The sequence below is a fragment of the Hibiscus syriacus genome, unplaced genomic scaffold (genome assembly GCF_006381635.1).
Source record: "Hibiscus syriacus cultivar Baekdansim isolate YM2019G1 unplaced genomic scaffold, ASM638163v2 tig00110813_pilon, whole genome shotgun sequence".
Lineage (NCBI taxonomy): Eukaryota > Viridiplantae > Streptophyta > Magnoliopsida > Malvales > Malvaceae > Hibiscus > Hibiscus syriacus.
The window spans coordinates 1,283,316-1,297,983 of NW_024062871.1; the positions used below are offsets into that span (position 1 = coordinate 1,283,316).

General features: G+C 35.4%; 1 protein-coding gene and 1 pseudogene across 1 annotated transcript; one reads left to right on the plus strand and one right to left on the minus strand.

Moving 5' to 3' along the window:
• The first annotated feature begins 527 nt into the window (after positions 1 to 527).
• LOC120141713 (probable 2-oxoglutarate-dependent dioxygenase At3g50210) lies at positions 528 to 2,683 on the plus strand. Its single transcript, XM_039156511.1, has 12 exons — positions 528 to 599; positions 671 to 786; positions 873 to 991; positions 1,073 to 1,136; positions 1,216 to 1,283; positions 1,351 to 1,409; positions 1,493 to 1,649; positions 1,760 to 1,779; positions 1,870 to 1,916; positions 2,013 to 2,093; positions 2,344 to 2,433; positions 2,504 to 2,683. The coding sequence occupies exons 1-12, from the start codon at positions 566 to 568 to the stop codon at positions 2,606 to 2,608; spliced, it is 960 nt and encodes a 319-aa protein (XP_039012442.1). The 5' UTR covers positions 528 to 565; the 3' UTR covers positions 2,609 to 2,683.
• A 1,018-nt stretch (positions 2,684 to 3,701) lies between these two features.
• On the minus strand, positions 3,702 to 5,421 carry LOC120141804 (annotated as a pseudogene).
• Positions 5,422 to 14,668: the final 9,247 nt, after the last annotated feature.

Below are 14,668 nucleotides of genomic sequence, written 5' to 3' on the forward strand. Positions count from 1 at the left end.
TGATTTAGAGTTTAGGATTTATGTTTTTGGAGTTTAGATTTTATGGTTTGTTTAAAATTTAAAAAATAATATAAGATCAATATGAAAAAAGAAAAAAAATAAAGTTAACCGAATGAATTACTTTAAATTAAAAAAAATTAATTATAGACAAAAAAATAATTAAAAAAAAGATAAATCAAATGATTTTTTTTAAATTACTAAACTGATTGACTTTGTTCTACAAAGAAAATAAAAAAAAAGCCTTAAATGAAAATTGAAGAAAAGAAAGTTAATGGTAAATTGTTGTGAGTTTACTAATTAATATTAATGCACGTGTCGTAATATTAGTGATTAGGGGCTTAGAATAGGGGTAAGAGAATTCTACTCGCATGTCGTTACCCACATCTAATTATTTTATATTATCATGTTTGAAAATGAAGCACGTGAAGAGGCGGCTCGACGAAGTTTATTTTGGAACGGTTAGCATCCCTCCCACTATATAAGGGGTTGCCGGAACTTAATTTCTGAAGCATCAACTTAAGCTACTCATTGCAACTTAATAATATAAGAAAAAAAACACACCAATATGACCACCGACTTCAAATCCATCCCAGTCATCGGTATTTCCATTCACCCCATTCCTTATTTTCATCATGCATTTTCTTTTCTCATGTGGTGGTGGTAATTACAGATGTCGGTCCTCTAGTGACCAAGGGAGATGATCTGAAAATGGGTCAAGATCCGGGTGTACGTGAAGTTGTCAAGCAATTGGATCGGGCATGCAGAGAAACCGGATTCTTCTACGTGGTATACATAATTTATTATCCTTCAATATCACTATATTCTTATGGTTTTCTTTTATGTAACCTTTGCATGCTGATGAATAATAACAGAAGGGTCATGGGGTTCCCCAGTCGCTTATGAACGAGGTTAAAGATGTGACTCACAGATTTTTCGATCTTCCTTACGATGAAAAACTTAAAATCAAATTGACTCCCTCCACAGGATACAGGTTCATTACTTTAATTAATTTCCTCATCCATAACAGTTTTAAAAGCAAGAGAATTGACTAGAAAATTCATGAATGTTACAGAGGATACCAGAAAATGAAAGCAAACATAACTAAAGGGGTCCCTGACTTGCAGGAAGCCATCGATGTGAGTAACTGAGTATCATATTTATATATATATATATAGATCACATTACATTAATACCTAACTTTATGAATAATGGCAGTACTATAGAGAAGTGAAGAAAGGGATGTACGGATCACTTGGCGAGATTTTGGAAGGATGTAACCAATGGTATATGCATTTTTTTATTAAAAAAAACTGGAAGAATATTTTTATTAAAAATATATTATATATATAGGCCACGAGATCCTGCGAACTTCAAAGCATCAATGGAGGAGTATATCAGATTTTGCACAGGCAAGTCTAATTCATTAGATATCTGACTTAGAAAATTTGTTTATATTCAATGGATAATTCGATGATTTATAGTTTGGTAACAGATCTTTCAAGAAAAATCATGAGGGGTATTGCCTTAGCATTGGGTGGATCAGCAGATGAGCTTGAAGGTGAAAAAGGTGGAGATCCGTTTTGGGTGGTGCGTCTTATTGGATATCCCGGAAAACCACCTGCAAATCCACAATTTAACGACATTGGATGGTAATATTTCAATTTAAAATATTTCTTTTTTTATTCAATTTTCCAGCTGCTAATCTAATTTGATACATTTTTTCTTTTTCTTTTCTCTTTGACCAAACAATATATTAAAGCGGGATTCACACAGACTATGGTAAATAATAATTCCTTCAACTGTTTGATTAATTAAGTAGTTACATATGATAAAATATTATTTAACTAATTAGTCTTATGGTTTAAACAGGTTTATTAACATTGATTAATCAAGATGATGATATAACTGCACTTGAGGTAATGTCAATGCATTAATATATATCTATAAGATAATATAAATTCGATTCGAATTTTATAATTACAATAGACGAAGCTTCTCTTCCGTTGTCTTAGATTAAAAACCTATCGGGGGAATGGATACAAGCTACTCCCATTCCAGGGACATTTGTGTGCAATATCGGCGACATGTTGAAGGTAAAAATCATATATAAATGTACACATATTCAAACTTATTATTTACGAGTACTAACCAAACGATTTTCATAGTTAAAGGAATATAAATATTTTTTTATTATCCCTAAAGGTCATCGGTTCAAACATGATATTTACAAGGTGATTGAGCATTCATTGTTAAATAGTTAAGAGTCTTTCGAACAAATATTACCTTATAATCAGATCTTAGATTAAAAAAAACTTATTATTTATAAGAGCGGTAGTGTTGCAGATATGGTCCAATGGCCGATATGAAGCAACTTTGCATAGAGTTATCAATAATTCACCGAAGTATCGAGTTTGCGTGGCGTATTTTTATGAGGTAATTAGTTAATTCATTTGCTTAATTATTTTTTTTGTTTAAAAGATGGTTAAGTTTGGTGATTAAACAGCCAAATTTTAATACACTGGTGGAGCCCTTGGACTTGTTCGTGGAGAAAAGTGGGAGAGCTCGGCTGAAGCAGAAAGCCGTTTTATGGGGAGCATTTAGTAAATAAAGTCAAAAATAACTTCGTCATGGAGGAATTAAATTAGCTAGATTGATTATTAGGATCAATAAAGGCAATGTTGAGGATGCTCATGGTTTGAATAAATGTTGTTTGAGTTAATTATGTCATGTGAGATTTAAATCAATTAATAATTAATGCTTTATCAAGTCTTTATGTACTATGCTTTCATGATTGTATATTTTGTTTAAAAGAGTAAGATGTATAATGGTACAAGAAATAATTAGAAATAAAAATTCGATTACATAAATCTGATTCATTTAAAATTAACGTTATTAATATTGTATCTTTTTTTAATATTATTATATAGGGTAAAGTACACGATTGGTCCCATGACTATAGAACACTATTTATTGAGTATCTCGATAATTAAAAGTTACAAAATGATCTTTGACTATAGAACGTTGCTTTGTTGAGTCCGTCGAATATTAAAAGTTATAAAATGATCATCTGACTATTCATTATGTTCCAAAATCGTCATTTTCCATTAAAAAATTTGACAGTAGTTTAAGCCGAACGTTAACCTGCTAATTGGAAATATGATAAAATATAATCTCAGAATCTCAAACAACTGTCATATCTTAGTATTTTAACGTTCAACTCAGATGACCATCAAATTAATTTAATCACCAAATTGATTGGTGAAATACTAAAAGAGTTAGGCTCTCTTCTAACCTCGTTGCCTTCTTTTATGATGTTACAAAGATCAAAATGGCATCATGATTACGATAAGGAGTATACGTAAGATTGAATTAAGAGGCACCAATAAACACAAAAAAGAGTTAGCTCATTATTGTTTTAAAAAATAGAAAAAAATGATTATTATTTAATATTTTTATCTAAAAGTGTTTTTAAATAAAAAATATTCATTATAAAGTAAAAACTATTTAGTATTGTTATCTAAAAGCATTTATTCTAAATATGATACTGTAAAATACAAAATAAATAGATAAGATGAGGGTAAATAGATCATTTATGCTAGGTTTAGTTACATAATATAAACACTAAAATTATAAAAAGTTTAATTACAGATGAATTTTAAAATAATAGCAAAACATAAAAAGAATTAGTACAAAAATAATAGTTATTCAAAAGAAGTAATATTTACTTCATTTTCTCTAGCTGCTGAATTATCCTTTTGATAAAGTGGAACTCTTACACCCGACTCTCGTAACCGATCCACCAGCCTGTAAAGAAATTCAAATGTCAGCCTAGACTGTGCATTTAGATCCTCTCTAACTTGTGGCGCAAGTCTAAACCAGTCTCTTAGCATTGTGTAAACATGTGATCGGATCATCCTCCATGGGACAGGGTATTTTTCACACAGCTTCAAATACTCGACCACAAGATCTGTTTGGTCAAGTTTCCCATCCACATAGTCTTTCTCGTTACCTGCTACCCACGCAGCAGTTCGGAATCCGGCAAATAGAGCAGGATTCTCAAGAAGAGTCTCAGCTGAAAGCACACCATCACTGCCTGTCTCTTCCAGACAGTTTTCAACATCATCCATATGCCTAATATTCCCATTGGCAAGAACTGGGATTCTAACCTCGTTTTTTCACAGCCTTGATGACATTCCAATCGGCTCGAAACTTCCTCCCGTCTTTCTCGTCTCTTGTTCGACCGTGAACAGCTAAAAGAGAGCAACCAGCATCTTCCAGCATCTTTACATATTTCAGTGTATCCTCTAGCTTAGGAAACACCCTGATTTTGCACGAAACCGGCACATTAAGACTCGAAGCCAGTTTTTCCACTAAAGATTTCACAAGAGGAAGGTTATCCATCAAGAAAGCTCCATAATACCCTCGACTGGCAACTCGCTGCGGACATCTACACAAAAACCACATAGCAATTTCGATCTTTATAATAGTTTTTTACTTCCACAAATGGAAAAAGATAGATCATCTGTAAATCAGTATCAACACTCAACTAAGGGCATTTAACATAAAAGTAAATCATGTACATTGTCGACATGTAAGGTAAATTCATAATCTTTCAAAGATACTTTATGCTTCTACATCCAAAGTAAATAACATTAATTCGAAATGATTATAATTTACCCCAGATTAATGTCAATATAGTCACAATATGATTCGACTTTCCTTGCAGCTTCAAGCACGTATCAGGATCATTAGCACAGAATTGGACAAATAACGGACGGTCCCCCTGCAATCATTAATTCATATAAATTTAGAGAAAATGGGAAAAAAAGTTAAGCCCAGAAATTCTTTTAACAAATGAAAGGGAAAAAATGCCTTGCAAGTGGTAAATTCTTCAGAACGGTACTTTGGACTCTCTGTAAAAATACGCGAATGTAACATAGGCGTATATGCAGCCTCAGCTCCGTATTTTCGACAAAGCATGCGAAATGGAAGCTCCGAGTGGTCAACCATGGGAGCAACAAAATACTTCGGCTGACCAAGCTTGGTCCAATGATCCCATTCCCTCTCAAATCGTGAAACCCCGCTTAAGTACTTCCCCGGAGAACCTATCGACGAGGGCTTTTCTTCGAGGGAAGAACAGTGCTCTTCTTGGTTCAGCTGTGGATTGGAGGAAAGGAAGTCGTCGGAGTCGGCGTTTTGGGGTGGATCCGAGTGGGTGGTTTGGGTTTGAGTAAGAGCCATGAGGCAAATGGGGCTGGAGAGGAGAGGTTTAGGGAGGGGATTTAAGTAAAAGGGAGGGAAACGGAGAGGTTTAGCGTGGGGAATTAAGTGGACAGGTTTAGGTTTGTTGATGGGCGGACAAATGGCAAAGGAGGTTGAGAGGGAAACCATATCGCCGCAGTGCCTAGGGATTGTCGAAGAATTTCGTTTCGACCTTTAGATTTTTGGATAGACTATCCATTTAGTCACTCACTAGTCGACATGGACTTAGAATTGTGGATCCATTTTCTTAGAATTTCATTCAAGTCGCTAAGTTGTCAAAAATAATTTTTAGAGTTTGAAAATGTCAGGTATTTGAAAAGATCATGAAAATATGAGTTATCATCGTTTGTTTTTGATTAAGTGCGACTAATTATTTTTAAATTTAGTTTATGTCTAACAATAATAAATAATACTAAAATCTTAAATAAATAAATGTTTTGGACTAAATTAAAGGAAATGGGACTTGCATTTGTTAAAATAGTAATTAATCTACAAAATGAGGATAAACTGAAAGAAACTAGAAATTTAAGGGCTCAAACATTGTAATAGGTTCTCATTCGGTTATGAGTTAGTTAGCATGAGTTAGTTAGTGTTAGGTTGTTAAGCTTCAGTTATGAAACTGTTAGGCTTCTGTTATAGTTGGTTATATGTGTGTTCATAAAGCTATAAATAAGCTCAGTTGTAACAACAGATGTATGGTTTCTTGTTAAAAGGTTTAGAGAGCCTATTCTCTCTTATCTTGTTCTTTACTCTTGTGTTGTAGCTTTGTTAGTCTTAACATGGTATCATTCGTCAATCCTGGTGGTTTCTTCCGCTGTTAAACCGTTTATTGATTCATCTTGCTCATCATGGTTGATTTAACTGCAGATCCGGTTTGAGGCTCTGAAAATATGTCACCAAATACCTCTCCCGTGAGCTCCATGTTAGTTCCGTTAGGAATTAATGGGATTCAACATATCCCTAAGCATGACACTGTCAAGCTTACCGAGAGCACCTATCTTCTTTGGAAACATCAAGTTGCGTTGATAGTTGATGGCTATGGGTTAACAAATTTTCTTTCCAGTGATGCAGTTATACCAGATGAATATGTTGCAAGTGTGTCTGGTCAGTCTGAGGTTAATCCGACTTTCCTGATTCATAGGCAACAAGATAAATTGCTAGCCTCTTGGTTGCTCACCACGATTGGGACTGAGGTTCTTCCTCATCTCACTGGCCTCACAACAACCTTTTCCATATGGTCTACCATTTCTCGGTTGTTCGGTGCTCAGTCTACTGCCAAGATCTCAGCCCTTAGGCATAGTCTGTATACTCAAAGAAAGTCTGGGTTGACTATTAATGAGTATCTTGCAAAGATTAAATCTATCTGTGATTTACTCAATGCATTTGGTAATGTTGTTACTGAACAGGAGCATGTAAGTGTTGTTCTTGCTGGTCTTTAAATGGAGTTTAAGTCGATCATTGCTATTACGTCTCATGAGAGTCTCTCTTTAGATATTCTGACCGATATGTTAATGGATTGTGAGGCTCGACAGAAAGTGTTCTTGAATGAGGGTGTTGTGGCTAATTTGACTGTTTACCTAAGGAGGTGAATAACGTTGAAGTGGATGCTAAAGAGAACAATGCATCACAATTGCGTTCAAGCCAAAATCGGGATCAACAAGGTGGTGGTTATCGTGGTCGAGGCTGAGGATGGAGTTCAAACATACCTCAATGTCAGTTGTGTGGCAAGTTTGGTCATGTGGTGGAAAAATGCTATCACCGCTTTGATCGAGATTTTACTAGTATAACTGGAGGTGAGGAGCAAACTGGTGATGTCCAGAAATAATTTGCTCGAATAAATTTAGTCAAACAACAATCTGGAGGGTAGGTGTTTGCTCATACGTTTCAGTCTTTCTCGACCATTCCATAGTCATTTGTTCCTTATTCACACTCACCGATGTTTTACTCGGCTGTCCCAGGTATACCAGGAATGACTGGTATGTCTCATACTCCAGGATATTATCAATTCCATGTATCTTCTGGGCATCCACCATTTACTTACATGTCCTCTACAATATTCAACTCCTCTGTTGCTGCTAGTTCAACTCGTTCCTCAGTGCCCCCAGAAACAAATTGGTATCCCGATACAAGTGCCACGCACCATGTCTCAAACGATCTATCAATTTTTGACTCAGGTACTGTCTATATTGGTGTGAATACATTACTCATGGGAAATGATGAAGGAGTCAAAATCGATCATGTTGGTCGAGGTTTCTTACCTACGAGATAGAAACTCCTAGTTTTACAAAACATGTTACATGTTCCTAATATTAAGAAGAAAATATTATCTGTATCACAATTCACACGTGATAATAACGTTTTTCTTGAGTTTTATGATTCTGAGTGCTTTGTGAAGGATGCTCAGACCAGAATGCTTCTTCTTTGAGGGAAGCTCACGGATGAGGGGCTATATCAGCTACTGCCATATGATGGTCAACTTCCGTGTACCAAGCATGAAGCAGGATTTCAAGTCCATAATGTTTCTGGCTCACAAGATGAGTTGGAGCTGTGGCATAGAAGGCTAGGTCATCCTTATTTAGAAGTGGTTCTTTATGTTATAAAGTCTTGTAATGTTCCTTTGAATAAGTCTAAATTCACTCGTGTTTGTACTGCTTGCATGCAAGGCAAAGCACACAAATTACCCTTTTGTAAGTCCTTGACTGAATACAATGAGCCTTTTTAATTAGTCGTGTCTGATGTTTGGGGACTTACACCGGTTGTTTCTTTAGATGGATTTTCTTACTACGTTTCATTCATCGATGTCTTTAGTCGATACATATGGGTGTATTTACTCAAGCGTAAGTCTGAAGTCATGTAATGTTTCCTTGATTTTGTTAAAATGGTTAAAGTGCAAGTCGGCTATAAAATCAAGATGCTGTAGTCTGATGGAGGTGGAGAATATCAGGCTTTGAGGTCTTGGTTCAAAACGAATGGGGTCCTGCATCGTATATCCTGCCCTGGTACATCTGAATAGAATGGTAAGGCTGAGAGGAAGCATAAGCATGTGGTTGAAATGGGCCTTGCTATGTTGTCTCAAGCCTCGTTGCCATTAAAGTTCTGGAGCTATGCTTTTGTGTCAGCAGTATACTTGATAAACAGGCTTCTTACGAGTATTCTGAGTGGTCGATCTCCGTTTGAAGTCCTCTATAAAGAATCTCCAGATTACTCTCTTATTCGTGTATTTGGCAGTGCTTTTTTTTCCGTGTTTACGCATATTTAATCAACATAAACTGCAAGTTCGCTATAAAAAAATGTGTGTTTCTTGGTTATAATTCCTCTTATAAAAGGCTACAAGTGTTTGGATGATTCAGGCAAGGTCATTCTCTCTCGACATGTTGTCTTTGACGAGGAAGAGTTTCCTTATGCAAAAGCAAGGTGTGTTGATTGCATGGGTGATCGAGGTACGTCTGATGTAACCATTAGCATGCTGCCTGTTGTTGTTCCTCGTATTGCTAATGATTCTACTTGTAATGCTGGCCATAGTAATGAAGTAGTTGTTACATCGAACAATGAAGAAATAGTTCCCTGTAATGATCCTGTAGTTTCCGTGGCTCCAGAATTTGTGGAACCGCCTAGTATAATTCTGCCTACAGCTTCTGAGTTTTCAGAACGTGTTGAACAGTCCCTTGCTGTGGATGAACCTGCTCCTTCAGTTGTTGAGCCTATGTCAACTCTAGTACCTGCTCCAGAGGACAGTATACATGTCTTAGCTGGTCCTCAGCCTACTCTTCAAAATTTTCATCCCATGCTTACGAGAGGCAAAAATGAGATTCGCAAGCCAAAGACACTTCAGGTTGCCTTTCTTGATAAGGAACCCTATTCCTTCAAGGAGACTATGCGCAGTCCTCACTGGGCTAAAGCGGTCCAAGAAGAATATGAAGCCTTGGTAAATAATGGAACTTGGTCACTAGTTTCTCTTCCAAAGGGACGGTAAGCAGTTCACTGTAAGTGGATCTTCAAGGTGAAAAGAAATCCAGATGGGACTGTGTCTCATTACAAGGCGCGTCTCGTAGCCAAAGGGTTCCTTCAGCAGGCTAGAGTGAACTTTCATGAAGTGTTTAGCCCAGTGGTTAAGCCAACCACTGTTCGTATAATTATCTCACTTGCCTTGTCCAAGGGATGGCAGCTTCGCCAAGTTGACATCAACAACGCGTTCTTGAATGGGGTGCTGACTGAAGAAGTTTACATGAAGCAGCTGCCTGGGTATGAACAAGGAAATGAAGGACTGGTGTGCAAGCTTAATAAAACTATCTATAGCCTGAAGCAAGCGCCTCGAGCCTGGTTTGACAGTCTTCGAGGATATCTGATTTCAGTAGGATTTGTTTTGGCAAAATATGATTCGTCATTGTCTGTTTGAAAGACTACTGATAGCATAGTATATATGCTAGTCTATGTTGATGACATAATCTTAACAGGGAGTAATGCAAATGATGTTCAAACGGTGATTAATGATTTGAACAAACAATTTGCCTTGAAAGATCTTGGTTCCCTTAGTTACTTTTTGGGCATTGAGGTGTGCCATGATGCTGATGGTTTAGTTTTGAGTCAGAGGAAATACATTCATGAACTATTAGAGAGATTTGGCTTCGGTGATGTAAAAGAACTCCCTACTCCCATGGTTTCTACAAGCAGGTTTTCAGCAAATGGGGGTGAGCTCATTACAAACGCTGCTGAGTATCGCAGCATAGTGGGTGCTCTCCAATATGTGGTAGTAACTCGTTTGGACATTTCTTACTCAGTTATTAGGGTCTGTCAATTTATGCAGGCACCATGTGATGTACACTTTCAAGCAATCAAGAGGATCTTGCATTATCTTCAAGGCACTACTGACTATGGATTACGATTCACTTCATCATCAAGATTGTCGTTAACTGGCTTTGCTGATGCCACGTGGGCTTCTGATATTGATGATAGGCGATCTACTTTGGGGTTTTGTATCTATTTTGGAGGTAATCTTATTGCATGGAGTTCTCGTAAGCAGCAAGTCGTTGTATGTTCTACTGTTGAGGCTGAGTATAGGAGCGTTGCCTTTGCTGCTGCGAATTTGGTATGGGTTATGGCCTTGCTTAAGGAGCTACATGTTGTCGTGCATGTACGAGCAACCCTGTGGTGTGACAATAGGAGTGTTGTGGATGTTTGTGCTAATCCTGAGCTTCATTCAAAATTCAAGCATGTTGAGCTCGATTTATTCTTTGTTCGTGAAATGATGGCTGCTGGAAAACTGCAATTGCATGAAGTTCCAACCTATGAACATGTTGTTGATGTGTTGATAAAGCCACTTTCAGCGCCTATGTTTGTAAAGCATCGTTAAAAACTCTTGGTCACTCAATTGTTTAGAAGGTTAGAAAGTATGGGGAATGTTGATTCCTAATCTGCTGCTGTTTTAGAAAGTTGTTGCTGCTCAAGAAGTGGAAAGCATGGAGAATGTTGATCTTTAATCAATTTGCTGTTTAGAAGTTCAGAAAGCATTGGGAATGTTGAGGCTTGATGGAAATGAAAAAACGGGGTGAATGTAGGTTCTCATTCGGTTATGAGTGATTTAGCATGATTAGTTAGTGCTAGGTTGTTAAGCTTCAGTTCGCCTATGTTTGTAAAGCATCGTTAAAAACTCTTGGTCACTCAATTGTTTAGAAGGTTAGAAAGTATGGGGAATGTTGATTCCTAATCTGCTGCTGTTTTAGAAAGTTGTTGCTGCTCAAGAAGTTGGAAAGCATGGAGAATGTTGATCTTTAATCAATTTGCTGTTTAGAAGTTCAGAAAGCATTGGGAATGTTGAGGCTTGATGGAAATGAAAAAGACGGGTGAATGTAATAGGTTCTCATTCGGTTATGAGTGATTTAGCATGAGTTAGTTAGTGCTAGGTTGTTAAGCTTCAGTTATGAAACTGTTAGACTTCTGTTATAGTTGGTTATACGTGTGTTCATAGAGCTATAAATAAGCTTAGTTGTAACAACAAATGTATGATTTATTGTTAAAAGGTTTAGAGAGCCTATTCTCTCTTATCTTGTTCTTTACTCTTGTGTTGTAGCTTTGTTACTCTTGACAAACACAATTATAAATAGGGATATAAATGAATTTAATCTGAACGAATAAGATTATGTTCAAATTCATTTGTTTATTTTTAAACTTGTTCGTGTTCGATTCATATTAGTTTAAATTTTTAATATCGTATTTATGTTCATTTGTTTATTTTTTTCAAGATGTTCACGTTTAATTCATTTAGTGTATATGAACATATTCATCAACATATTACATTTACCATTTACCAACATATTCTTCAAGCTCGTAAAACAAAGTATGTAGATTCTCATATTAGTATTTCCAGAAAATATTAAATTAGTATGTATATTTAATAAAGAGAAAATCGCCTCAGTGACCAAAAATACCTTATAATATACGATTTTAACCAACTTTTTTTGGATTTGCCAAAATGTCCAATAAAATCGCAACGCGATATCAAAATCGCAACGCGATTTAGAAAATCGCAACGCGATTTAGAAAATCGCAACGTTAAAAAGAAAATCGCAACGGTCAAAAGAAAATCGCAACGCGAGCTTCCAAGTTCGCAACGCGATTTAGAAGAAAATCGCAATGCGATTGATAGAATCGCAATGCGATTTATATAATCGCAATGCGATTGAGAGAGTCGCAACGCGATTTAGAAGAAAATCGCAATGCGACTGAGAGAAGCGCAATGCGATTTATAGAATCGCAACGTTAAAAAGATAGTTAAAAGATTTTTGTTTCTTAAGAATTTTCTCTAAAAAGATAGTATCCGCGCGGACGTGTCGAAGACACGTATTACCACGACCACGACCACGACCACGACCCGACCCGAGACGAGACGGCGGCGGCGGCGGCGCGCGAGAGTCCCCCTTGTCCTCTTTCACTCAACAAGGAAGTGCAAAATACAAGCCTTAAATACCATTCCCAATAGTATTTCCAATACTATGTGGGATTGAGCATTACCAACACTTGTTCCAAATATCATTATTCTTCATAAGTTATCATCCATTACAATATGAATTAGTCGTGTTAATGAACCAATATACCTCATTAATATATGGTATTGTTGAACAAAAGAATGATGATGATGATCTTATTAAAGACCATCTAATACGAAAGAATCCAATGCATAACCGATACCTTATTGTGAAACTAATTCACATAGAGGTTGTACGTGAAAAAAAAATCTTTTACTTTTATAGTAAATATCTATCTCAATAATTTTAATATAAAAATATATTTTTATTTAATAATAGAATTATTTCATGTATTTATCAAGTTATAATTTTAAATACTTATTAAAATGAATTAATTTATTATCGATAATTCATATTGTAATGGATGATAACTTATGAAGAATAATGATATTGGGAACAAGTGTTGGTAATGCTCAATCCCACATAGTATTGGAAACACTATTGGGAATTATATTTAAGGCTTGTATTTTGCACTTCCTTGTTGAGTGAAAGAGGACAAGGGGGACTCTCGTGCGCCGCCGCCGCCGCCGTCTCGTCTCGGGTCGGGTCGGGTCGGGTCGTGGTCGTGGTCGTGGTCGTGGTCGTGGTCGTGGTCGTGGTCGTGGTAATACGTGTCTTCGACACGTCCGCGCGGATACTATCTTTTTAGAGAAAATTCTTAAGAAACAAAAATCTTTTAACTATCTTTTTAACGTTGCGACTTTCTAAATCGCGTTGCGATTCTCTCAATCGCATTGCAATTCTATAAATCGCATTGCGATTCTCTCAGTCGCATTGCGATTTTCTTCTAAATCGCGTTGCGACTCTCTCAATCGCATTGCGATTCTATAAATCGCATTGCGATTCTATCAATCGCATTGCGATTTTCTTCTAAATCGCGTTGCGAACTTGGAAGCTCGCGTTGCGATTTTCTTTTGACCGTTGCGATTTTCTTTTTAACGTTGCGATTTTCTAAATCGCGTTGCGATTTTATTGGTCATTTTGGCAAATCCAAAAAAAATTGGTTAAAATTGTATATTTTAAGGTATTTTTGGTCACTGAGACGATTTTCTCTTTAATAAAATATAAAAAATGTAGACCAATCTCCTTAATTTCTGGGTCTCTATCAATTAGGCCATCTTAACTCATCACCTCCGTATAAATTAATTAGAATTAAATGAAATTTTAATTCATTATATTTATTATCATTTTAATATCTTAAAAAAATTCAGTTTAACTTTAATTTTCCAATCATGATACGTTTCATTCTAATCTATTTTTTATTATAAAAAATGGTACGACAACTTTAAAAGTGTACTATGTGGCCTATAATATATATCATATTTCAAAATTTTATAAATTCTATTATTCTTTTAAATTTAACATATAATATATGTTATATAATCAAGCTAACAAAAAGTTAAATTTAATTAATTAATAATGCTGCAAAGCTTACACATATTTGGCGTCACTCACCCTTCCATTCAGCTAATCAATAGATCCCTCCCACCAAACCGCTCCTCTGTTTTTTACTCTACCCTTCCACCTTTTCTAATTAGCGAGCAAATAGTCTCATATTACTTGTTTTTATTTTTTGACAAAAATAATTAAATATAAGATTTTCTGATTATTTAACAAAAATAAAACGAATTATTTAATGTTTTATCTAATGGCATATACTAAACACGTTTATTTTATTAATAAAATTAAGTTATTCATTTAACGGCATAACGATTGCATTATGCCTGTGAGTAGTGATTTATTGTTGTCATTTCTTATTGCAACGGGAGAAAATAAAATAATATGAAAAATGTCAAATTTGGTATAATATGTTTTTAATAATATGTAGTGATTATAAAATATTATCTATTCTATTTAATTTTTTTATCTATTAATAACACATATGCATCATATAGTCGTAACTATTTGAATTCAATAAATCTAAAAATAATAATATTCTCTTTTACTATTAAAACCAATTAATATCAAGACCTCTATTAGATAAACAATAGTCTAAAAATATTAGCTGACCCTTATTTCCATATGTAATGGGGTAAGGAGGAGGTAGGATAGTAGATTACCCCCAACGTCAAGTTGAGAGCAGCTTCCGTAGGAGACCTCCGAATTATGAAATGCCCTCCGTAGGACTCAATCCCACGACCCTAAGATTAAGAACCTTGTGCTCTACCAACTGAGCTGGATGGTCATTTCATAAACAATAGTCTAAACGTTATCATAATTAATTAGCGTATTAACGAAAAAATATTAAATAATTATAAATTTGGAAATATAGCTAACTCTTTGTAATTAATATCAGGTATAGTTTCATTACAAGGTGTTTATTCAAATAAATTTTACTACGAATTTCTTTAATGAGTTCTTTTAGAATAATAACGAAAATTATT